This window comes from Miniopterus schreibersii (assembly GCF_964146895.1).
Source record: "Miniopterus schreibersii genome assembly, chromosome: 7".
Classification (NCBI taxonomy): Eukaryota; Metazoa; Chordata; class Mammalia; order Chiroptera; family Miniopteridae; genus Miniopterus; species Miniopterus schreibersii.
The window spans coordinates 12,294,384-12,320,361 of NC_138108.1; the positions used below are offsets into that span (position 1 = coordinate 12,294,384).

Here is a 25,978-nt window from a genome sequence, read left to right on the forward strand (position 1 = left end):
GTTTTCAGGACAGAGCCAAGTTTTAGTGAACTTGGTATCCCAGGAACCTAGCAAAGGACATGCAGCATATAGATGCTCAGGCAGGGTTGCCCAATGGATGAATGGATGAATGGTGAGAGCAGGGACAGGTAGAGACCTCAGAGAAGGAGAGGGAACGCAGGTGGAGGCCAGGCAAAAGATGAAGATGATCCCTATTGGCCTTGGGCCTCCACCTGGGCCTGAGCTCCTCTGGGCACACAGTGAGGGGGCATGGACATGGGGATGGGAGCTAGAATGAGACCCTCTGGGTCAAGCTCAGGCATGGTTGGAGGTCAAATAGGAATGTCTGCAGGGTTGGAGTAGGTCAATTGACAGAGGCCTTTTTCAAGGTTTGAAGAGAGTGGGAAGGGAGATAAGACCCTGGTGATCAGCTGGGTCTGGCAGTGGGCAGCAGTCACACAGAGGCCTTTGGGGGTTGTCTTTTGGCCTCAGCACAAGCTTTTGTCTCTGCTCAACTCTTTTTGGCATTTTCTGCCAGCATCTCCTTTCCGGGAACTTCTGGGTATCCCCTTCAACCACAATTCACCACGCTCCTGCCACAGCTGAAACCACAGTTGTCAAGAATGGCCAGGTGGGCACTTAGACCCAATCCTCAGAGCCTTCTGGCAAAGGGGTCCAGATGTCCTGTAGGCTGCGGTATGTGTGACATGTTGATTCTGCACCCAGTAGAAGCTTCTCAATTCTCATTTGTCTTCTTACTTCTCAGCCCATCTGCCTTTCCACCACCTGTTCATTCATCCGTCTTCTCTTTTACCCATCCACCCTTCATCCTTGTATCCATCACCTTTCCTCCCTCCTACCCACCCTCTGCCATGTACCATGCACACACACTTGGTTTTTCCAATAAGTCCTCACCTTCTGTTATGACATCCAAACATACCAACCTGAGACAATGGCAGGAAGGCCTGGACAAGCTGTCATCGGCATCTAGAGCAATCTGGAAAGCCCTCCTGGAGGAGCTGACATTTTGAACTGGGTCCTACAAGGTGAGTAGGAGTTCACTGACACCGAGGGGATGCAAGGCCATTTTAGTCAGGCACAGAGGTGTTTAGTATGTGGTGCCCTAAGGGAGCTGCAGTATAGGATGGGAGGGCAGAGGCTGGTCAGAAGCTGGAAAAGAGGTGGGTCTGGATGGGAAAGGCCTAGAAAGTCAAGCTAAAAAGTTTGGACTTTAGACTTATGTGGGCTATAGAGAGCCCCTCGGAGGGTCAACTAATGGTGGGGAGTCTGCATTTTAAATTATTCCTGGCACAGGGCAGAGAATGGATGATGGGTGGGTGTGGGGTGACTTGAGCCTGCTGATGGGTCTTTCTCACGTGGTTGGTCCAAATGGGAATGTGTGTGTGTGTGTGTGTGTGTGTGTGTGTGTGTATGTGTATGTGTAGGGGTGCCCCCAGGATGCTGGTTCCCCTCCTTGTCCCTGACTTCACCTCCACCAACCCCTTCAGCCCCTAAACAGCAGCCCCAAGAACTGGAGCCTGGCAGGCCAGGAGTTAAGCTGAGGGCTCACCTGGAGGAGGTGCGGCTGGCTCTCTGCCATGTCTGTTTGGCTCAGTTTCACCTGCTGCTCAGCCCAGACGTCACTTCCACAGAGGTTGGGCAGGCGACAGGCCTGGCTTTGTTGAGACCCTGAGACCAGGCTAGGTCTGTTGGCCCTGCCCTAGAAGAGTTGGTGGACGGGGAATGGAGGGGGCGGGTAGGGATCACGATTCCTGGGACCTTGTGTGCAAAGAGCCTGGCTGCCTAGTTCCTTGGCTGGCACCTCCAGCACACCCTAGTCACATGCCTGAGGGGGGCGAGTTGGGGGTGGCTGGCCAAAGATGGCAAGAAGTGGGTAGGGTTGGAAAGTGCTCTAGGGCCACATTCTCCCTCCCCTCTGCTTCCTTTGGTCCAATAGCTCAGCCTGTTCCTGCCCTGGGGTGGGGTAGTGCTCAAGGTTTTAGGATCAGGATCCTTTGGGGGCCAGAACTGGCTCTCCTCCTGGTCTCCTCTGTGTCTCATTTCCTCCTCTGCTTCTCTTGAAATCTCTCTCACCAATATCTCTGTTTCTTTCTGGGAGTCTGTGAGTTACAAGTCCCCTTTCCACCCTCTTTCTTCCCCCAAAGGGCAGGAGGCAGGGACGGGTGACATCTCTCTTACAGAGGAGGCAGTGTGTAGTAGTGGTTATACCAGTGGCCTTTGGGGTTAAACTAAGTTCAATTCAGGCTTTGCCACTCCAGGGCTGTGCATTGCTGAGCATATTGCATACCCTCTCTGTGCCTGGTATCCTTTACTTCCCTTAAAAGCACTCAGAACAGTGAAGGGCTCATGGATAACATTTAGTAAAGGGTAGCTGTTGTTGCATTTGTTATGGTTATTGAGCAATTGGATTAGCCTGAGTCCGCTGAGAAACAGGATGGGATTAAAATGTGTAAAGGTTTTACTATTAAGGAAAATGCCCTAGTGGAAAGAGGGAGCCTGGAAAGGCTCGGAGAGCCTTCAGATGGGCATGTAAGTCTTACCCGGAGTGAAGGGGAGCCAGAGCGAATGAGGGTTAGACAGAAGTGTCCTAGTCTCTGTGCACTCTAAGGAGAATTCAGCAAAGGGAATCTGTGAGCCAAAATTGTCCGAGAAGTCTGGAGTCTCTCAGGACTGGGTCTGCCTTAGCATCACTCACGCGCTTCGCCAACGGAGGGGAGCAGCCCCGGAGGCACGGCCCCAGCAAGCACAGGAATGAAATTGCAAGCACACAGCTGGGGCCTTTGTCAGTCCCGCTCCCTTCACCAGGTCTGTGAGGTGCATTCTTGTGGCTGCTACAGGGCCTTGGGACATGGAGGAGGACAGGATCTTCCATCCTGGGGGTCTGAGGGGAGTTGAGGGGTACAGGAGTGTCACCCAAGCATCTGGAAAGAGGCTGCAGCCTGGCCCCAAACTGTCATGCTCCCTTCCAGGCCTGGCCTCTAAGCCTGGCTCCTCTCCCCCGGGGCCTGGCTTAAGGCTGGGGCCTGGCTGTTGAGTTCATATCTTTTGCCCCAGTCCTGGTAGATGGTGAGTCCTGCTTGGGGCCAAGGGCTGACTCCATCTGGCCTTGGACACTGCTTTCTGTTCCCCTCCCCATCTTTCCTTCCTGCTTGGGGTACTTCAGCGCTGCGGGGCAAACAGGCGCACTGGGCCAGTGAGAGTCCAGGGCAGGGCGTTCAGGGAGCTGCATTGTGCTGGTCTCCACTTCCCCCCTGGACTGAGCTGTCCACCTCCAAGTTCATCCTGGGGGAGGATGGGCAGCCTGACACTAACCTTGGGTGTTCCCTGGGGCTGGGCAGAGTGTGGGGCAGGGGTGTGCAGAGTAGATGCCAAGCTGCAAAACCATTAGGGAAATGAAGTTGGAGCAGGAGCAAGTGTTTCTGGACATTGAGCTGAGGCCAACTGTGGGAGGTCAGACCAGGCCCAGCCTGGCCAGAATGTCACCCCCCCCACTGGCCCTGCCAGCTCCCCATCACTGCAGGGCAGGCAGACTGCATTGAGATGTGTGAGCCACCCAGACAGCCTCTTGAACCCCAGCCACTGAATATGCTAAGCAGGGCTAATTTATTCCCTTGTTTCTTAATGCAATTGCAGCAGAGCAGCAGGGGGGTAAATGTGTTGGAGATAGCACTGGAGGGGGAGAGGTTCTCTGTGGGTCTCCCACATTCTGCTGCTAGACCCCTGGCTGTCTGTGTGACTCAACATGGCCCCTCCCAGGGCTTCACCTCAGAGAGGAAGCCAGGCAGTGGAGGGAGCACTGACTTGGGGACAGGCAGCTGGATGAGTCCTTGTTTACTGCTTCCTGGCTGGGTGCCCTGGGCAAAGTAGTGTCTCTGAGCCTCAGTTTCCTCATCTGTGAAATGGAGAGAATAGAGCCCACCTCCCAGGCTGTTTGGAAGAGCCAGCTTCACAGTGCCTGCCAAGCTCTGGGACCCAGTGGGCAGGCAGCATGGTTTGAGCTGTTTACACTCTGTTCCCATTGGCACCTCCTTTCCCTCTTTTGCCACTGTCTGCAATTGGGAGTCCTGAATCCTGAGGTCACCTGGAGATGGGTGTGACAGAGGAAGCCCTTCTGAGAGCTCTGCTCTGGGGTTCAGGGACTGGGGATGAGGGGTGGGGACAGAGGAGCCTAGAGCACCATGGCAACAAAATAGGGAGGACTTGCGGTAGAAAAGCGTGGACCCAGGGGTTGCTAATCTGGTCACAAATCTGGGCTCTGGCACTGACTAACTTCATGAGCCTTGGTTTCCTCATCTGGAAACGGGAATGACAGCACCTGCCCTGCAGAGTTAGCAAGGGGATTAAGTTGGGTAACATATGTAAAGGTCTTAGCATGTAGTAGACCCCCAATAAACATCAGTGTCTTTCTCCCCCTGGAAGGGGCCTTGAGGTCATCTGGCTGACCCCTCAACTTGCTGGCTTGGCCAAAGGCTTCCCCTCTGAGCCCCTCTCAGAAAGCAGTGGTAGGAATGGGGGAGAGCCCTGGGCTGCAGGTCTCTGACTTGGCAGGCCGGCCAGGGTTCACTTAGCAATGATGACAATAAATGGCCTAAAAAGAGCCTCACAAGATGCTCACAACAGCCCTGATGTGAAGTGAGGTGATGTGAGCACGCATTGTCACCCTCTTTCACAGATGGCAAAGTCAAGGCCCAGGGAGGTGACTTGTCTGTGTCTCACCACTGTTAGTGCAGAGTGGACGTAAGCCAGGTTTTAGGATTCCTGGCTCGGTGTGCTTGGCTTTTCTCCTGCATCTTGCCTGTTCATTTTCCACTGTGCAGGGCAGTGCCCCTCTCCCAACAGTACCACGGAGGGAGGGGTTCCTTTTGTTATCAATGGTCCCTTGGGAGCAAGAAGTCATTGCCTTGTTTGACTAGTCAGTTCTCTGGGGGCCACCATCCCGGACCCTGGCCTGGCCTTCTAGCTAGACCCGAGGCAGTGTGGGGAATGGATAGGGGTCCATCTGCGGCAGCCATCCTCTTTGGGGACAGGGTGGGGTTAGACCTGTTACCTCCTTGTTCAGGCCAGGCACAGAAGCCCTGCTACCTCTATCTAAATCACCTCCAGCAGGTTAGCACTCTGCCTCCTCCAGGAAGCAACTTCTGGTCCTGCTTTCCTCCCCACCCCCTGAGCACATGAGTTCCATCCCCCACTGGCCTCTGTGGTTGTGAGAACATCCCCCATCTTGCTTCCCAGACACACTGACTGGGCATTCCAGCTCTGGGGTCTCCCCTCTCCCCCTCCCCTCCTTCCCCCATTTATCTCCTCCTCTGGGAGCCAGAGGCCCTTTGTGAAGCTCTTTGTGTGCAGTTGAGCTCCCAAGGCCGGGCAGGGGGACAAAGGGACACCCCTCACCCTTCCCCATTATCCCATCTCTTCCCAGGAGGCTGAGTGTGTGTGTGTGTGTGTGTGTGTGTGTGTGTGTGTGTGTGTGTGTGCATATGTATGCGTGCATGCGTTCAGGTCCCAGCTTGGCATATTTTTTATGTAACTTGGGGGCAGGGAGGAATTTTGAAGGGATTCAGGGATGTGCAGTGGTCTTGGGGCCCCCACACCAAGGCTGAGAGGCCCTGGTGGGAGAAAGGAGCCCAGGTGCCTTTGAGGAGAAGGAAATAGGGCCTGGGAGTGCCTGCGGGAGGGGGCAAGTCATTGATTCTCTGGCCCCAGGAGTGGGTGCTGTCACCCCTCACCACCTCTACCTCTCTGATTCTTTCCCTCATTCTGTCTCTTTGACTGTTTCTCCCTCTCCCTCTCCTCTCCCTCTTTTGCCTCTTCCCTCTTTTCCCAGATCACTTTCTTCATACCCATTCCTTGTCCTCACCCTGGCATCTGCCTTCCTTGGCACTGCCCCTTTCACTGAGGAGAGAACAGAGAGGCACCCTTCCTTACACCCTGATGCCAGTTCCAGGGAGGCCTCATCACCCACTGCCATTCCAGTAATCTAGCCTTTTCTTGACTTATGTTCCCAACTCAACCCTCCCAGGCACCGACTAACTGCCCTGGGCCCTACTTTTCCTCCCCCTCCCTCAATGTGGGGCCCCTCCTCCCAAGGGTGCTATTTCCTAAGCCTCAGTTGTGGCTCCCCTTTACCCTGGCCAGCTTGATGAGCCCACAGTCTAGAATAACACTGAGTGGCTGGCTGCCCACTGGGGCCTGGCTAAAAATAGACCCATGCTTGGTGTGCTTTCAGGATCAGCTGGGGCAAAGGCAGGGTCCAGCCCACAGGTTCCTCATGGTCTGCTTGGGGGACATATTCAGCAGGGGCTCTGGGGGCCTCCCCACCACCCAGCTACAGCCAGAGGCCTGGTTGGAGGATCTGGGAGGGATTTTCTGGTGCTGGTGGCTGACAAATACATGGGCAGATAGAGGTGAACCGAGTGCCGGGATCAATCCAGGATTCCTAGCTGGTAAAGGTCTGTAGTCTGGACTTGAACCCCAGTCCCAACGCTCAGGCTGGAGGCACAGACACTCCAGCCTGAGATGGTTTGGTTGCATGCAGGTTAAGACAGAAGTCCTCTTTCCCAGCTCTGTATTCTTTTGCCTTAGATTCTGAGCAATGACTCAACCTCTTTGAGCATCAGCTTTCCTACTTGTACGATGGACTTTCTGTCCCTTGGGGCTGCTGTGAGGCACATCTCTGCTGGGTCAGTGGTTGACAATGCTCCAGGGACCATCCATAAGCTCACCAAGCTGTCAGCCTTTGTCCCTTTTCCACCCCAACCTCTGTCTCTTCTTGGCCCCATGAATCTGTCCCTGTGTCTGGGTCTCCATTTCCTCTCTGGGCTTGGGTTGGGTCGTGGACTCTGGCCTTCTGCCAGGGAGTGCAGAGGGTGAAGGGGCAGGTGTGGGCTGGGTGCCTAGCACAGGCCTGAGGTTTGTGTGTTCTCTGAATATTCTCTCTTCTTTTTAAAAAATGTATCTTTATTGATTTCAGAGAGAGGAGGGGAGAGGGAGAGAGAGAAACAGCAATGATGAGAGAGAGCCATTGATTAGCTGCTTCCTGCACACCCCGCATTGGAGATCGATCCAGAACCCTGACATGTGCCCTGACTGGGAACTGAACCGAGATCTCCTGGATCATAGGCCAACATTCAACCGCTGAGCCCCGCCGGCTGGGCTCTCTCTTCTTTAATGCCTCCTGTTCTTGTTTCATGGGTGCACTTTCCTCTCTGAGCTCTCTGAGAATGTCGATACTTGTGTATCTTGAAGTTTTCTTCTCCCTGTATTCCACCTGCTTTCTCTAAGTCATGTTTCGTCTCTATTGCTTCTCTGCTAGGCTTTCCTCAGACACCTGGTAGCCCCGGTTTCAGCTTATATTTCAAGTGGACACGAAAGGGATTGTTTGTCCTGAGGGTGGGGATGGACCACAGAAGGCCTGGCTCTAGGGAGTCTGGCTGAGCTGCTGCACTGGGGAAACTGCTGTCAGTATCTTTGGGTCCTTCCTCTTGGGCTTCTCAGATTCCAGAGAAGCTTCCACTCTTTTGCCTGGGGGCAGATACTGGCTTGGCTGCCTCATACTCAGTAAACACTCACTTAGTCCCCTCTTTCCTATCAATATTCACACCCTCAACTGTGCCCTGTGGCCCCCATCTAGGGTCTGCTATTCTACCCTCTCTGGAAAATAAACCTCATGCTGGGGGTCAGGACAGGATCTGGAAATCTAACCACTTCTTTATTGCTCTACCAGTCTTCCCGATTTAGTTTCACACTTCCCCCATCCCCAAAGGTATTTGAGCCATTGGAAGGTTCTGTGCTGAAGAATCCAGCCCCTTCTTGGCTTTTCCTGCAGCCAGTTCAGCTTTCTGAGTCTCACGGTTCCCATTCAGCCATCTGCTCTCCAGCTCCCAGAATTTTGACACTGTTGTCATGGGTGATAACCAAAATATTTAACAAGGGCTCCTAGAGACTGAGCTGGGAGGCTGGAGCAGGTCCTGAGGCCCCTTCTAGGCAGGGAATTAGGCCTTGTAGGTCCAGGCGAGGGCTACAGCCTGGGGAGGGTGTGTGCGCTTTAGCTACTAACCCACTGGACCAGCATTATTTTAGTGCTCGACAGCTGCAGTGGTTGTGCTGTGTGGAACACTGCTCCTAATTTCAACAGCAAAATCTTCACTGTTGCTTTAGAAGGATTTCAAGAGGGAGCAAAAGTCAATATGTGTGTTCAGTTGGCTTGAGTAACCAGAAGTATCCACCTCCCTTCTTTGGGTTCAGGCCTCTCTCACCTGCAGAAGAGCAAGATAGGCAGGCAAGAAGGCTGCGAGGGGTGAGGAGGACTGGGGGATGCAACTCCTTCTGGGGCCCAGCTGCAGGGGATCCTCCACGCTCTTGCTCCTAGATCAACTGTCTTAGGTATGGCCTTGGGGCCATTGATAGGATGGTGAGATGTGAAGCCAGCTTGAAAACAGCAGGAGGACAGACATTAGGAAGCACTTCCCAGCCAGCCAGGGCTGTGAAACCAGATAACAGAATGACCTGGAGAGGCTGGGGGAGGGGTCTCCCTTCCAGAAGAACTTTAAGACCTGGTGGGACCCTGGTTGACCTGGGAAGAGGGCACCTGCCCTGCTCTCAGGATGGTTGATTAATTGATTTCCCTTTTATTGCCTCCCTTCCTCTTTTCTTTCTCTTTCTCTTTCTTTCTTTCTTTCTTTCTTTCTTTCTTTCTTTCTTTCTTTCTTTCTTTCTTTCTTTCTTTCTTTCTTTCTTTCTTTCTTTCTCTCTCTCTCTCTTTCTTTCTTTCTTTCTTTCTTTCTTTCTTTCTTTCTTTCTTCTTTCTCTCTCTCTCTCTCTCTCTCTCTCTCTCTCTTTCTTTCTTTCTTTCTTTCTTTCTTTCTTTCTTTCTTTCTTTCTTTCTTTCTTTCTTCCCTCCCTCCCTCCCTCCCTCCCTCCCTCCCTCCCTCCCTCCCTCCCTCCTTTCTTTCTTTCTTTCTTTCTTTCTCTTTCTTTCTTTCTTTCTTTCCTTCCTCTCTCTCTCTCTCTCTTTCTTTTAATAGGTTTTTATTGATTTTAGAGGGAGAGAGAGAGAGAAACATGGATCAGCTGCCTCCTGCACACCTCCTATTGGGGATGGAGCCCAAAACTCAGGCATGTGCCCTGACCAGGAATTGAACCAGTGACCTCTTGGTGCATGGAATGGTGCTCAACCAACTGAGCCACACGAGCCAGGGACCTTCCTCTGTTCATTAACAGAAAGCTGCTCTTCATGGGAGGCAGAGTTCCCCTTCTTTGGGGCTAAGGGACAACCTCCTTGCAGAAGAGGAAGTCTGTGGTGTGAGTGGCAGAGATATGAAGAGCTCTGGGGGCCTAGAGAGAGACCCAAAGGTAGGGAGAGGCCCCATGAGGCCCCCCTCCCTGGGACCCAAAGCTGCAGGGAGAGAGCGGCATCCTCCAGGGAGATGGGAGGCTTGAGGAGGAGGACTGGGGTGGTTCTTACCTCCAGGGCAGCCTCCATACTGACATCTTAGAGTCAAGCAAGACATAGACAAGAATTTCTGGTCAACCCTCATTTGCATATTCTTTTGCGTCAGGTTTGCACGTCATTTGGGCTCCAAAATGGCCAGAAACTTCCTTTAGCACCAGCTTTTCTCTTTCTGGGACTACTCAGCTCTAACCCTTTCATTCTTTCCTGCCCTGGTCCCCCATTGTCTCCAGGGTCCCAGCCCTGGGCTCTGTCCTCTGAGACACTTTCCTTGTCCTGGGGGCATGTATTTTATGTGTGCATGTGCATGCGTATGTTGTATACAATTCCTCTTTTTCCAGGCCCACTTTTGCGTCTTTCCTTTGGCCCCTTAAACAAAACATGCCACCTGTCCAACCAATTCCCAGTCCTTTCTTACAAACTTTCTGGAACAATATGGCATTCCATCAGCTTTTTTTTTTTTTTTTTTAAAGAGGGGTCCATCTTGTCCTCCAAATTGCTTCACAATTCCCCCCACCTCCACCCCATCCTCTGCCTCTGCACCCTTCACTCTGCCTCCCCAGAGACAGAAGGCTTAAGGAAGGGGACAGGCTGATGCTGGACAGAATCAGATCTGACTGAGGAAGAGGAAGGGGTTTCTGAGGAGTAAGGAGTAGGTGTGGATGGAAAGTGGTTTCCTATCCCAGGGATCTAAGATGACCATGGATGGTGGGAACAGGTTTTGGTTTCTATAAGAAAAACCATACAGCCCGGCCGGGGTGGCTCAGCAGTTGAGCATCGAGCTAGGATCTGGGAGATGGAGGTTTGGTGATTCCCAGTCAGGGCAGATGCCTGGGTTGCAGGCTCGATCCCCAGCAGGGGGCAGGCAGGAGACAGCCAGTCAGTGACTCTCATCATTAATGTTTCTATCTTTCTCCCTCTCCCTTCCTCTCTCTGAAATCAATAAAAATATATTAAAAAAAGAAAAAAAAAGAAAAAAAAGAAAAACCATACAGAGGGTGCCTAGCTGAGAGAGGCTGGAGATTTGGGGACCAGGGGAGCAGGACCAGACTATTTTCCTGCTAGGGTGAGCAGGGACTTCTAATACTGAGGTTTTATATTGAGTCATGGGAAGTTGAAGACTCACAGCTCATTTGCGGTTCAGAGGAGAGTGGGGAATAGTAGGGTGAAAACAGGGGCTTTTCTGGCAGTGTGGTACTTCACTGGAAGTTCTGCCTATTGTCTAACTTGAGGATTTCCTGCTTCAGTCCTGACTCATTTCCTCATGTTTATCTTTAGTGTGGGGTGGGAGCTCAGTAACTCACTGATATGCCTCCTCTTCTGCCTTTTCTGCTGGAGAGGCATCCCTCAACTCCTCTCTCTTCTTGTGTTCCAGCCTCTTTTGGGCTCTGGTGCCCCCACCCTACCTCTCCTCTGGCCTGCTTCCAACATCTCCTAACAATGCTATTTTGGCTTCATCCTGCTGGACTCCTGGCTCCTCTTCCTCGGGTGTCCATTCCCCAGATGGCAGGATGAACTGTGTGTTCCAGACAGGGCGCTCTTGCCCAGGGTTCTGGCGGGCAGTGTCTGTCTGGTGGTGGGGTGGGGTGGCCACTGTGCAGCCACCAGACCCAGGAAGGCTTGGGGGATGGGTGAACTTGCTTTTAAAGTCACCCCAGGGTACCTCTCCTGGTCCTAGGATCAGAGATAATTGCCCAGCAGCTCCCCAGGGTGCCTTGATGAGTTAGGTCTGGTGCCAGGCGTTTTCACATTTAATTTAATCTGCACAACTACCCCATGAGGTTAGGATCCTATCTCCATTTTACAGAAGCGGAGACAGGCTCAGGATGGAGAAATCATTTCTTCAAGGTCACACAGTCGGTATGTGTCAGGGCCAGGATTTGGACCCAGGTCTCTGCTGACTCGGTGCCTTACTTCTTCTCTGTGGGAGGTGGGAGTGGGCATGGCATACATTTTCTCCTGGCACGCCCTCAACTGCACTGGGAGGGAAGAAAGGCGAATACAGTACCATTCCCCAGGCGACACTGGGCTCCCAGAGGGCTGAGCCCAAGCCTAGTCTGGGGTGTTGCCTCCTGTCCTTGAGTCTGACTCGTCACTCCTCATGGTTTCGTGATGGGGCTGGGCTGGGGCTGGGCTGCCCAAGGGAGGCTGCAGCCTCCTCAGCCTGGTCTGCCTGGGGCCAGGCCTGCTTTGCTCTGCCCTGAAGCTAACAGAGTGAGAATAGGAAGTGCCAGAAGCCAGGCTCAGGTGGATCACAGAGGGGGTGGGGGACCCTTTGAAGAGGGGGAACAAGAAGCCGTAATGTACTGTATCATTCAGGCCAGGGACACGAATGGAGGTCCTCAGGCCCCGGGAGAGCCCCCAGCCTTGATTTGAGGGGCTGTGGGAATATTACCCCTGTCCGATATAGGGTTTGACTGGGGCACACTGATGTGCCAGGTCTCCTGGCTTCTGGGGAGTGGTGAGGGATTCACATCTGACGGGACTTGAGGTCCCCAGGAACTTGTTCTGGGCCTGGTCCCTGGGCCAGCCGTTGCCTTCTGGTTAGGAATCAAGTTCCCGGAGAGCCTGGGCCCAGCTCCGTGGTTGGGCCCAGGAGGGAGTGCCTGGGAGCCCCAGGCCCCCTGCCTGCTTCTGAAGTCTGGGGATGAGGCCATGTCACCTTGTTTTGTGCCTCAGTTTCCCTGGCTGGCTGGTGGCACCCTATGCTTTCTGTCACTCCTTCCTTTCCTCCCCCTTCACCTATGCTGGCCCTTCACTGCTTTTCTCTGGGAGATGGTCAGAGCCTTCTACTTCCTCCAACTCCTTCCCCTTCTCACCCACTGCCCTTCTGTTTTCCTCCCTCCTCTCTCCTCACATTGCTTTCTCTTCCCCAGTCTTCAGAGGGTCCTGGGCTGAGTGGGGAGCTAGAGAGTCCTGGGGCCCCATTTCTTGAACTCTCTCCTATTTCCTCACTCTGCAGAGACAATGGTCTGGATGACTTGTCTGGAGAGGGGTGAGGGGTGCCAGTGAGTGTGATGGGGGAAGTTACGTGGTAGAGAATAGGGGGTAGGTGGGGGTCTGCTTATTTGTCTGTATCTGCCTCCACTTGCCTCTGTCTCCTGATGCCTCTAGCTGCCTGCCAGTCACTGTCACTGCCTTTGCCCTTTTGTGTCATCTTAGTTCCTAGGACTGGGGGTTTTAACCCAGCTTTCCTTCTGAGCCTCCCACATGCAGTCCCCCTCTCTGTCCAGTTCAGGGCAGACTAGTCAGTGGGCTGGTTTCTCAGGAAGGGGAGGGGGCTGTGTGGAAATGGGTTGGGGCAGGGGGATTGTAATTGTATTAGCTAGTTCTGATGCAACTGGGCTTCCCAGACTGGGTCCTCCTCTGTCCCCCGCCCCGCCCCACCCCCCCTTTCTCATCTCCTCCCTCACTCTCCATTCATCTCACTCCCTCTCCCAGTTCCATCAGAATCAATTAGACAGTCCTGCTTTAATCTCATTGCAGGAGCCTGGGCTCAGACCCAGCGGCCTGGCTCCTAGGTCTGCAGTCTCCATGCTGGGCCCTGCAACGAACACCCTAGGGGCAGAGGGTTGACCAGATGACCTCAGGGCCCTCTTTCTTATTTCTCCACCCCCAGATGCTCCGCCTGCCCTGCCGTGGGAGGGAGCCCAGGCCTTGGGCTCTGGAATGGATCAATACCCACCATCGTTCCAGGTTTTCCCCCACCCCTCCCCCACCCACCGTTTATCACGTCAGCTGCTGGGTGGTGATGGAAGTCATTTGGAAAGGGACCCAGAGGACCCAGGTTTTTCAGCTTGCAGATTAGAGAGGGCGGGGGGGGGGGGGGGGGGGGGGATGGGATGAGGGCTTGAATAATGGGCTGCCAGTGTCTGAAGGCATTTATTGTGTAGAAGAGAGTGACCAAGGTCTCCTTCTTAGGCAAGGCAGGCTAAGAAGATATGGTCTGGAATTTGAGAGGGGGGGATAGAGGTTAGGTATCAGGAGGAACTTCCTGCCTGTCGAGGGTCAGAGACCTGGGTTAATGGTGGTGAAGGGGAGAAAGAGGACTTATGTGCTCACCTCCTTGGGATACCTATAACAGGAGAAACATTTCTGTCCTTCCTCTCCCCCATCCTCCTCTCCCTCCTCTCCTCCTCCCTCTGCAAGGTTGTGCGATGGGAAAGTGAAGAACCAGGAATGGGGGGGGGGGGGGCTTTGATCCAGTTCTGACACTGCTACTTCCTAGCTGTGTGACCCCTGGCAAGTCACCTTACCTCTCTTGGCCTCAGTATCCTCATGTGTAAATCACGTGTGCTGTGGTATGGAACAGGGGAAGGCATTGGGTCTCTTTCAGGTTTAACTGGTATCAGTACTGGATATTGGGGAGCTATTGTAAAACAGGGAGATGGGCCCCTTGTCAAGGATGGGTGGAGTAGAGATGCATAAAGACTTCACCAAGGACCCTGAAAATGACATTCCTCACTGGCCCCTCATCCAGGGCTATGGAGGGATCCAGTGGATTTGGAAGCAGGAATGGCCTCCCTCTCTGCCTCTCTTCCTTCCTTCTTTCATTCATGCAATCAATTAGCCAATCTACCAAGTAACTCATGCAACTGTTAACAACTGACAAGGTCCTCTGGGAGCTGGAATTCTGGTGGGGAAGGGGGTGAGACAATGAAGAAGTGAGCAAATCTGTCAACAAGAGATAGTGTAGTGCTTTGAAGAAATGCACCTGTTGGTGTCACAAAAGTCTGGGGACTGGAAGACATGGAAGGACTTTAATGGGGTAGTCAGAGGAGATGGGAACTAGGAGGTGACATTGGAACTGATAGGAGATGGGAGTCCAGCTCTGCAGGACCCCTATTCTGTTTCATGGACAGAAAACTTGGGGGCTGTGTGTGAGCTCTGGACTTTGTATATGGTTGGGCAGTTTAACCCTGAGCGAACTGATGAATTTCATCCCTGATGGAGGTGCTGGGGTCCTGGGAGACCCAGCCTGGGAAGTGAGACCCAAGTGAGAGCCCCAGGGGGGCCACAGGTGGAATCGCTGTGGCTGGGAGGTGGTGAAAGGGAGAAAGACGACTGACTTGCTCACCTCCTTGGGATACCTATGAGAAGAGAAAGTGAGAAAGTGCCTGGAGAGCAGGTACTTTCACTTTGCAGAGACAATGGTCTGGATGTGAGAAAGTGAGAAAGTGCCTGGAGAGCAGGCAGGCCTCCAGAGCTGACCCCATCTGATGGAGGAGAAAGGCTTGGAGGCCCCCCGGGAGCGGCCTCTGTGCATCTCTCTCTGGGTGTGAAAGCGAGACCAGAACCTCCGATCAGATGCCCAAGCCATTCTCTTCTAACAGGAGCTGCCTTTGTCCCCCCTCAGACAAAACTAGCCGGGGGACAGTGGCCCCGGGGGCCCAGGACAGAGGAAGCTCTGTGCCTACCTTAAGCCAGGTGGGCCCTCCTCCTGTGGCCTCTTCCCAGGGGGCTGGTGGCTGTGACCTGCTCTCTTGTTTCCCTGACACCTTCGCTGGCTGCCTCTGGGAAGTTTCCTCTTCTTGTTTCTCCCTGGAAAAGAGGGCCTTTGGGCCCTGACTCAGGGAAAAGTTGGGGAGAAAGGCCCAGAGCAGCCCCCTCTCTGTGAATGTGGCCTCCATCCCACCTGGCTCTAGACTCTGGAATCTCCTCCCTGGCCTGCACTCAGCATCTGGGTCTCCAGGCTTCGTGAACAAGAGTGGGATGTAGAGAAGAAATTCTTCCTCCTTCAAGCCCTGGCCAGGCCCATGTGCAGTCCGCTTCCAGCCTGGACTCTAGCTGAGGAGGAGAGGCAGAGGAAGAAAGAGCAGGGTACCAGGAGGTGGCAGAGCGGGGAGACAGTCCTGGGGTTTGAGGGAGTCTGGACAAGGCAGGGGACAGGGAGTTCCCAGAGGATTGGTTAACTCTCCAAGGATGGTGGCCACCTTTTAAAAAGCTCCACTGGGAGAAACAGATGAGGAGCTGGGCGCCCACGTGGTGGCTAAAGAGCAGTTGGGGTCTGATACGAGGCCCATTTGATGGAGCAGACCCTGCTCAGGCTCATCTTGATCCCTCACTTACTCCATGTTTTGGCCTCTAATGCATGATCCCTGTGTCTGAGCATCCGCATCTGGTCCATTCCACAGAGCCTTGTATCTCTGTCTCTGGTGCTGGGGGGGCCTATAAGGAAAGAGAGGAAGGAGGGGAGACCTCCTGAGCATCTGCCAGGTGCTAGATGCAGTTTCTGGTGCGTTGAGTCCTCTGAGGAAGAAAGGGATTGAGAGGCAACCTTTTGGGATTGGAATCCTCCCCACCTCCACAAAACATATAAGTTTGGGTAAAAGAGGAAGCAAAGGGGTCCTTGCTAAAACTTTCCAGGAGGTTCTGGGGATCTTTAGGATTCTGACCTCCTCTAGTGATGAAAATAGAACAGAGGACTTATGATTTTCCATAAGGCACCAGACTCCCAAGGACATACTTTGTGCCCTGTCAAAGTTGTGCACATGGAGGACAGGATTACATTAACCTTCAGGAGTTGAGACACCTGGTGTGAAGCTATGTGGGGCGTGGCAGGGCCAGAGGCTAGGAGGGGAGAGCTGGGGAGAAGATCCAGGCACTGCCAGGCCTGACTTCATGTCCCCATCAGCTGCTGACTCTTCTCTTCCTCTTTGGAGGGTCACTGGCTTAAGGACACCTCCTGCTGGGCAGTGGGTGGAAATGAAGGACTCGCCACCCTTCTGAGCCCTTTTCATCAGGATCTGCTTGTTAGAAAGGGCTGGATCTAGCTATCCTTTCCGTCTCTTTCTTCCTCCCCTCCCTGTTTTCCTTCCTTTTATGTTTGATGAGGGCCTTTATGCCCTAAGTGCTGAGAAAACTTTAAGAATTCTCTTAAGAAAGTCATCTTGCCCTGCTCTCTTAGTCTAGTCAGGGCCACAACCAATCTACCTGAACAACTTCCTATTTAAAAAAATCAACAAGTGATTCCTTTCCATTAAACTTCATTCCACTTGCTATGGATTAAATCCATTTTCTCAGTCTCACATCTTAAGCCATTTCCTCTGGTGCCAGGGTGGGAAGGCTGTGGAGATGGCAGGCCCCCCCCCCCCCAAGGAGGAAGACCCCCTCTTCAGGCCTGGAATAGACTTTAGCAGTGCAGGGCACTTTGCTGGAGATCATGGGCACGAACGAAGCAGGAGCTGCTGGGGATGGGCTCACTTTAGTGATCCACAAACCACAATTTAAGTAATGAGGGTCTAGATTCTAGACTCTACTCCACTTACTTACCTGATGCATCCTCCCACCCCAGCTTTCATCCAGAGCCTTTGTGTGTGTGTGTGTGTGTGTTAGAGAGAGAGAGAGAGAGAGAGGGAGAGAGAGGGGGGCTCCCCTTATTTAGGAACTGTTAGGGGCTGAGGACCCTGACGCCTGTTTTCCCCTCTCTAGCTATACACTAGCAGGGATCTCTTCCTTCACTGTGCATCTGCCCAGTCTCTCCCAAAGTGCTGTGTCTGCTGCCTCCTCTCATGGTGGGGAGCTGAAGTGGGGCCAGGGTAGAGGGGGGCTTGGGTCAGGGGTTAGCTCCCTGAGAAACTCTCAGCTCCTCAGGCCACATGTTGGGAAGGAGCCCCTGGTTACAGCCCCTGCGATGCTGTCTTTGTGTCTCCATTCTCCCCTGAGGAAGGGTCAGGGAGACAGCATTGACAGGAAAAATGGCCCTGACATGGTGCCCAGGGAAGCCCAGGTCCAGGAGTATAGACAGTGTGGGGTGTGGGGTGTGGGGTGTGGGGGAGGGGCCCCTGGCTGGGGCTCCAGTGGCCTGTTGCTGCAGAGGAGGCCCTGACAGCTTCCCCCTCCCTCCTTTTCTCTCTGGACTTGGCTGGCTGCCCTCCCAGTTTCTCTGCAGCAACAGAACCAGGGACAAAGCTCCACCTCTCCGGGGTATGTCTGTGGGTCTCCTACTTTTCTCTGTCTTTGTTTCTCTGTGTCTCTATTTCTCTCTCCCTCATGTCAGAATCCAACACCTCCTTCCCACCTCTAGCTTCTTCCCTTTCCTTAGTTCCAGGGTGACAAGAGTCACCCCAAACAATATTCCTGAGAAGCCCCACCCTCTGTTTACATCACCTGAGTACGGCAGAAGCGGAGAAGGGTGCCGGCTCCCAGTGGTGGACATGGGGCAGCACAGAAAGTGAACAGGGCAGGGAAGCGTGGGAACCTGAGCAGAGACGCCTCCTCGCTGGAGGTGACCTGTCCAGCTCCCACTCATCTGAGCTGGCTCAGCCTCCCAGGCAGGGTCCCTTCCAGCCTGTGGGGGTGTTTGGGATGCTCAGAGCTGCCTCACTCCTGAGTTGGCTGGAGAGAGAGCGCCAGGCAGAGGAGCTGGGGTGTGGCCAGGGTCAGAGGTCGGTGGTGAGTTGGGACAGCTGGCCCAGGTTGTGTTCCCTGTCCCCAGGTGCACTCCTGGGTCCATGGATTTTTTGGCTTCGGTCGTGGAAGCTTCCATTTAAGCTAATCACATTATGCTCTGGGGAGCAATATGGGAATTGGAGTGAGGTCTGGAGGGAATCCACGCACGCACACGCGCGCACACGCACACTCACTGCAGCCGGGAGCACAATGCTGCCGCCGCCGCTGCCCAGGCTCGCGCCGCCGCTGCGCCTTGCCCTCAGGTGGACGCCCGGCGCCGCCTCTGCCCTGTCCCGACCGGCCTCTCCGGCGCGGCTCCCTGAGCCTCCGAAGTTAGCGGGGCGCCTGTGCCCATCCCCCAGCCCGCCCGGGAAGCAGGCGCGCCCGAGGCTGTGGGGCCGAGGGCAGGGGAGGGGGGGCAGCGGAGGAAGTCTCCGGGGGCGGGCGCGCCTCCCGCAGGGGCTTCCGGGGAGATGGAGGCACGTCGGGGCCGCACCGCCGGGCCCCCGCCGCGCTGCTCCGGCTAGAGGGGGCGGGACACTGGGGCTGCTCCTGCGGGGCAGAAGAGCCGGGGCACCCCAGGGCAGGGCCCTCGTCTACCGCCTCACCCACCCCTCTGCAACCCCCAAATCCGCTCTCGGAGCAGCCGGTCCCCTTCCCCGGACCCTCGCGCCCCAGGCACCCACCCTCGGGGTCGACATGACTCGGCTGAGCTGGTGCTTCTCCTGCGTGATCGGATGGGGGAAGTACCTCTTCTCCTGCCTCCTGCCCCTGCGCTTCTGCCTCCGCAGCCAGGTAAGCCCGACTGCCTCACCTAGCACCTGCCCCACCCGTCCCCGATGGACATTCCCCTCCCTCAGTCGCCTTGGCTTCCCATGCATCACCCTCCCACCCCCACGAACACACCGTCTTGACCATTGTCAGCCTGGCTGTCAACAGTCTGAGGACTGCTGGAGAGCTCCCAAGCCTGCTGCCCCATCCACCAGGGGGAGTGGCCGCCCTTTCCCCAGCGCGCAGCCCTCCTGTCCCGGCTTTGGGTCAGGAGTCTGAAGGATAGCCCCAGAGTCTGTGGCAGGGCCCTGGAGATTTGGGTACAGGGGAAGTTTCTGGGGCGTTAAGCATCCCTCTCAAGTTTCTGTGAGAGTGGAGGGTGAGTTCCTGGAAATGTCTCTTTTCCCCCACTGAGGACCCAGCATTAAAGCTGGGCAGTAACAGAGTGAGATGGAAATGGGGCATGAAGGGCTGGTGGGTGTCAGGAAGGACTTCCCATCTATTCAGGAGAATGGAAGGACCAGGGCATTGGATGGGAAGAAGGCGGGGCTGGGGCACCAGGGTGGAGCAGTAGCTGGGTTAGTGGGGGAGGAGGGGTCTGGTGGGACCTGCAGTGCCGCAGGGTGGGGTGTCCTGGTTGAGCACCTTTCTCCTTGGGATCATCCCAGAGAAGACCCTTGACAGTGCTTTCAGGGTGCATGTGTATGTGTGTGTGGGGGAGCAGGGGTGGGAGCATAGCTGCCAAAGTGTCTTGAACAGGACAAACGGCATGTAACCTTAAATTCTCCCCTGAAGGGCTGAGAGAACCCCAAGAACATGACCTTGAGCTCCTGGAGGCCTTCCATGAGGGACTGGGGGTCCTGTAATGGGACCTGGCTTTCTGATCCCCTTTCCTCTCCTTTGGGAAACCAGAGAGTTTCATGTTTCATGGGAGAGGGGCCTCCATACACCTCTCTGGTTGAGTGCCAGCTGTAGAGCGAGTCTGCCTGGCTTCAAACTCTGCCCTACTAGCTGTGGACCTTGGACAAGTTACTGAGTCTGCCTGTACCTCAGTTTTCTCTGGTGTAGAATGATGATTTAAAAAATACTGGCCTCATTGGGTCATTGTGAGGATTAAATGCATTTAAAGTGTTACCAAAGTGCCTACGCCATGGTAGATGTTCCATAAAAATCAAGGATATTATCTTTATTATTATTATGTCTTTTCAATGGGGATCACCCGCCTGTAGACTTCAGGCAGGCCAGATCTGGGGTAATGGGGAGGAAGGATTTCTCCCAGGATCCATTCTTTCTATCATGTAGATGGGAAGGATCCTTCCACTCCATAAGAAGCTTGTATGTTCATCTCTTCCTCCCAGGGGCTGCCTCTGGGCCTCAGTTTCCCTCTCTGCCACTCCGCAGTGGGGAAAGGTGCCAGCAGGCTTCCTCCCCAGTCACCCAAGGTGTGCTTTGAAATCTTCTAGCAAAATGCATCCTCCGCCAGGATTGGCTGGGAGGCAGGCACTGCAGCTGTGGACCTTGGGGATGGAGCCCCATCTACATTCCAGTGGGCTCTGAGTTCAGATGCTATGTGGTCTGCATTTTCAGATTTGAGAAAAGGCAGCAAGAAATGGCCAGCCAGGACCAGGTCAGTGGTACCCCAGGCCACTTAGCAATCCCCCCACCTTATTCGCAGAAGTAGAGGATGACCTAACCTTCTCCCGGGTCAGGATTTGAGCTGGGGGCTGGCGGTGAGGGACTGGATGAGAAGCTGCAGCTGCCTTCCTCCTGCCTTTGAGGGGCCCGAGTCAGGCAGGAAATTAGAGCTGGGAAGAGATCAAGATCACTGACTCGGGCTCTGGGAAGGATTTTATTAAAAACTGTTGGGATTAGGCCCAGACACTGTCCCCACCCAGGATACTAGTGGAGGGGAGGTAGGGGAATGGGATGTGAGTGCTGGTCCTTCCTGTGTCAACTGGGGAAACTGAGGCTCAGACAGGGCCTGGTTGGAACCTCACCTTACCTCTCAGGGGACATCCAAACTGAGGAACAATGACCTCAGTCTTGCACGGGTGATGGGCATGGGGGCAAAAAGCAGGACTTCTCCTACCCACAGGGTGCCTCGGTGGGCTTTAGGGCAAGTGCCCTTGCTTTGGGCTGATGCTTCTCATGCCAGGTTTGGTGAGTGGAGCACGGACAGGACTTCAGCCTCCACTTACACCCTGGCCTTACCCTTGTGCAGTGAGCACCCCGGGCAGTGGTACATGGAGGCCCTGCTGGGGCTCTGAGCATCCCAGAGCTCAAGGGCTGAGTGTGTGTGGGGGTGGGAGCAGGGTAAACTAACCTGGCTTACCTGAAAGGGGGCCCTGTGGGCTGCAGGCGCCAGACCCTGTCCTCACTCAGATCCTGGGCCCCAGGTCTTGCCAGGACCACGGTTTTTCTCTTCTTATTGGCTTTTCTAGAGTCACTAGCGGGCCAGTCGGTCTTATCCTGACTCATGTTTGCAGCACTGTTCTGTGTGTCCCTCTCTGTCCTCCCCCTCCCTTGACCCAAGCCAGACCTGGGCCTGAACAGCTGACTCCTTGCCGAGGCCACAGCGCCGGCTCTTGGATAAGGAATGGGCAAGATGCTAACACTTTGCCAAAATATGGGGCCATAACTCCTAGGCCCTTGGTCACTGCCTTGCTACAGTGGCAGCAGGAAAATTCTTGGTTCCTGAGAAATGTGGAATCAGATGCCCTGGACTCCATTCTCGCACATATTAGCTGTGTGACTCTGAGCAAGTTGCTGTACTTCTCTGTGCCTCAGTTGTTGCATCTGTGAAATGCGAGCTGGTAGGAGGCTTACATGCAACATCACATTAAGTGCCTGGCTAGTTTTTTTTTTCTTTTCCTGCGGTAGGGAGCAGATTGGCAGAGTCTGAGGGGGCAAAAGGGTAGAGGTACAATTGCCGAGTGCTTTGTTGTCAGATTTCTGTGTCCCGTGCTTGTGATATCTGCAGTTGGATGTTGGAGAGGAATCCAAGTGCCAGCTTTGCACCCCTTATTTGATTGGAGGAAGGCTTTGGTGTGTGCAGTCCAGTGTGGAAGGCAGTGGGCTGTAGGGTTGACAGGAGAAAGCTGAGGGTGTGACTGTGGTCTTACAGTGACTGGACAGCAGGTGCTTCAGAAAAACATCTAGAGTTGCTAGGGAGTCAGTTGATCTCATCCTGACCCATGCGGCAGCACTGTCCTTGCTGGACCTCTGTGTGTTCCCTCCTGCCCTCATCCTCCACCCCAAGCTAGACCTGGCCTGGGCAGCTGACCACTTCCTGGGACTCTTCCTGCCCAGCTCTGTGACCTCAGGCAAGTCCCTCCCTGCGCTCTACTGCAGTGTTGTCATTTGTGAGACAAGGGGGCTGGGTTAGGTGAGTGGTGCCCCAGAGGCAAAACCCTCCTGGCAAACATGTTGAATTTGGCAGGCAGAATGGTTTAAATAAAGAAAGGGCCAACATTTAAAATTTGCATTTTTTCATATTTTATATAAAATGTTTTATATAATATAGATTTGGGGCTTCTCTTGATAGATCAAAAGATCTAATGGTTGTGAGCTTCTGTAGCTGATGTCACGGTGGTTGTCCCAAGGAGTGGGCATCCCCTTTAGCTGGGTCTGCCATCTCCAGGTCCCTAAAGAACTCTTGCCTGCTCCTCTTATTTAAGTTCTATTGGGTCCCTGAAGGCTCTGACTGTGAACCTTACTAGTCACCCTGACCATGACCACTATCTGAGCCTGAAGGTCTTTCTAGCTCTGATGTTCTGTGACGTTCAGATTCTGTGACCAGTGGTGACAGAAAAAAAGCTTGATGCCACAGTAAGAGATGGGCTAGACAACAGGAAGAACTTTTTGATGAACGAGTGTCAAATCATAAGAAGAATGAAGGGAAGGAGCTGGGCCTTGGCCTTGGAAATTTGTGGCATCACAGAAGGTGGAGCTGGGAAGGACCTTAGAGACCAGCAACTTGGTCATTTTGCAGGTGAGGAAACTGAGGCCAGGAGGGAGGAGTGCCAGGTTGAGGCTTATAAGGCTGTCACCTTCATTCCTGCTCTCATTCACCCTTCCCTCTGCCTCAGCTCAGCTGGCCTCTGGGCCCAGGGCCAGCCCCAGAGCCTGCAGTCCTGACTGTTTCTTCAGCTGGCTGCTGAGCCAGGGGGTGGTGAGCTGGAAGGGCTCTGTGTGCAGAGGGGAGAGTGGAATTAAACACAAATCTGCTGCAGAAATGGCCAGGGCAGTGGGTGGTGTGGCACAGGGTAGTGGTGGGTTCTTAGGCTTTTGGGATTTCAGCCCAGAAAACCCAGCCAGCCCACCAGCATGTACCTAATGTCTGCTGCGTGTGAAACCCTGGTCCAGGCAGGGGTGTGTGCCCTGGGATGAGCAATACTTCTGGCCTCTGGAGAGTGTGAAGCCTGAGTGAGCTCGGGAGGTGGGTAATGAGGGGATGGAGGAGAGATGGTGCTGAAGATGAGTGGGTATCACGGGCATGTGCAAAAGTGTGCGGGTTAGGTTTACCCGCAAGGGGGCCAGAGGGGAAGAGAAGGAAGATTTGGGGAGGTAAGAGCAGGAAAACAGGTTAGGACCTATTGATAAATTGGTCCATTCCTTTTTCAACCATGTCAACCTGCTGTATGGCAGGCTCTGGGGATGCAAAACATGGGACATATCCTTGCCCAAGAAACTCTGCATGTGTGGGTGGGGAAGGGGACCCCAGGCTGTGAGGATGAATAATGGATAACAAGCTTGAAACAGGGTCATTATATGTAGTTAGAGACACCTCAGGTGGCAGAGTTGAACATTCAGCAGGGAGGATGGTGGTTAGGTAGCAGGAGGGACTTCCCAGCAATGGTTGGTTAAGATACAGGAGAGACCTCTGTAGTCTTGGAAAAGAGAAAAGAGGGATGGAGATAATTCTGGGGTCAGGATTCCTCCAAGAGGACCCCCAGCGCCAGGGCTCTCCACTCCCATTTCCACTCCCAGTTGAGAGGACTGGGGAGGGAGCTGGCCTGGGGGCCGCAGGGCCCCCTTGGGCTGTGTGGGAGGCCAGACAAGTTGGTGTCACTGTGGCTTGGTCTTCACTCTCATTTCCCAGCATTTCTGGGAAGCTGCAAGGTGATTTCTCAGAACTCCCAAGATAGCTGCAGGGAGGAGGCTGGCAGGGCTGGTGCTGGCTCAGGGGGTGGGCTCAGGGGCTCTCAGAGAGGCCACCTGAAGACCTCTCCTCCCTGCTTGCCCAGTGCTCTAGCCAGAGCTAGCTGAGAGAGGGAGGATTTGTGGGAGTGTCTCTGTGTGGACACCCCCAGTGGTGGCTGCAGGGCCAGCCTCACCTGGAACACTGGTCCGTTTCAGTGTTGGCTAAACTGTTGGTTGAGCCCCAGAAGGCTTAGGAGTGGGTACCGAGGGGCATTGTCATACTGGTGAGGGGAGCAGGGCAGAAACTTTGGCAGCCCCATACCTCTGCAGAAAGACTTGGAGAGATGTGAGGAGGGACCCTGATTCCGCACCCTGCCTCCTTTATCAGATCAAAGACTTAACTCAGGCACTTGTGCCAGGAGGGACCAGAATGAGACACTTGCTTCGGTGTCCTCCCGACTTCTCAGCACCACTAAGCAATAAGGTGCCTGTCCCTTGAGCAGAGCACCACCTGCGTAACCGTATTATCACAGCTTTTTCCCAGACGAAGTATGAATGTTTCCTACTCATTCTGGAGGATTCCCTCTCATCTCAGGTAGCTTTCTCGGCTGGACTGTGGGCTGGGAGCCAGGGCACCTGGCTGGGCAGGTCCACCTGAGGGGAGAGGCCGGTTATACAGACTGAACCCTGGGGTTGCACTGTGTGTGGTGCTGACAGACAGTGACAGGGCATGCTTCTGGGTGGGTGGGGGAAAGAGGCAGGGGATATGTAACCCGTCTTACATGTGGCCTAGGGCACGTACAACACACGCATGTGTCTGCGTAGGAGCTCAAACGAGAGGGCTTTCTTGCCAAGTTACTCAAGCCAAGAAAATGGTCTCAGAGTGCCTACTCTGGGTGTGGCCCTGTCTTCGGCCTTTTGTGTTTATGTGAGTTGGACCGTGTGTCCTGGTGTGTGTGTGTCTCTAGCAGGGGGTGGGGCCGAGCCCTCTTGTCCTCCCCTGAAAAGCTCCAAAAAGCAGAGCTGGTGATTCACCAGCCCCACCCACCCTCACTTGGTCCAGCCTGGCCAGAGCTCCGAGAGGAAAGTTTTTTTGAGATGTGTGTGTATATGGGGATCGAGGCAGTGAGGGCCTGGGCCGATTTTGCTGGCTTTCCCAGCAGCGCTCCCTGGGAATACACTAGGATCCTGCACCCCTTTTCTTCCCACCTTGTGGACCCCAACCATTGCCCCTGGGCTGAGGGAAGGGGCAGAGGGGAAGGGAGGGCTGGTGGGCCGAGCAGGGGGACACTGTGAGGAGGAGTAGGCGGGGGAGGGGTGGGAGTGAAGACTGGGCCCTGGACGGGGAGAGAGGAGGGGGAGGAAGTGGGGAAATGCAAACCAAATGTTGGCCCGGGGTACAGCAAGAAAAACAGACTCTCGCGGGAGCCTGGAGCGGGGCTCCCTTTAGGAAGGGCAGGAAGGGCTGGGACAGATGTTTGGAGAAAAGAAAGAAAGAAGGAAAAAAAGAAGTAAAAAAAATTGGAAAGAAATGCATAGCCTGGGGGCTGGGCCATTCTCCTGGAGTCTCGGCCCGGTTTCTCTTGTGTTAAGGCCTGTAGCTGAGTGTGTGCAAATGAGTGTGTGTTCCAAAGGCAGGAGGGCCTGTGCGTGTCCTTGGAGATGGGACAGTGCCAAGGAACCCCAGGGTGTGCGGACTGTGCTGTCCTGCGCCTGTCTGTCCATTCATGCGGGGTTTGGGGTGGAGGGCTCTGCAGTGAGGAGATCAGAAGGCAGGAGAAACTTTGGTGGCTCACGGGGGTTGTCTGTCTGGGGGTTGGGAGGTGGCTTGGTGGTGGGGGGCCTGCCTCCAGTAGTTGTCCCTTTGCCCTATCTCCTTCACACCCCCTGCAAAACAGGGCTTCTGCCTCCCACCGCCACCAGTGGAGCCTGGGAGGAGGGAGGAGACAGGAGGCTGGGACAAGGGGGTGGAGTGGGGGGGGGGAGGAGGGAAGGGAGGGAGGGTGAGCTGGAGGCAGGCAGGGCCAGAGGCCCACAGATGCTGGCTACGCCGGAGCAGCAGCCTGGGATTCAGAGCTTTCTTCTCCCTACTCCAGTGTCTGTGAGCTCAAGAGGGTCATTTGCAGGCCTCGGCTGTGGCCTGAGCTCAGGGCCCACCGAAGATGACGTGGATCTGTCTGTCCTGCATGCTGTGGGTAGGTCTGGCTGCGTTAGCTAGGATGTTGC

At 54.5% G+C, this 25,978-nt stretch overlaps 1 protein-coding gene across 6 annotated transcripts in view; it reads left to right on the forward strand.

Annotated features, from left to right (window-relative positions):
* TNS1 (tensin 1) overlaps nt 1-25,978 on the forward strand; it is a 215,060-nt gene that overhangs the window by 5,324 nt on the left and 183,758 nt on the right. For 3 of the 6 annotated variants that reach the window (XM_081143017.1, XM_081143019.1, XM_081143022.1), the window contains exon 1: nt 25,775-25,947. The exons of the other annotated variants lie outside the window; for them this stretch is intronic. In XM_081143017.1, the coding sequence (XP_080999143.1) occupies nt 25,915-25,947 (33 nt within the window). In that variant the 5' untranslated portion in view covers nt 25,775-25,914. Of the gene's footprint in view, nt 1-25,774; nt 25,948-25,978 lie in introns of those variants that run through there. 6 annotated transcript variants of the gene reach the window in all.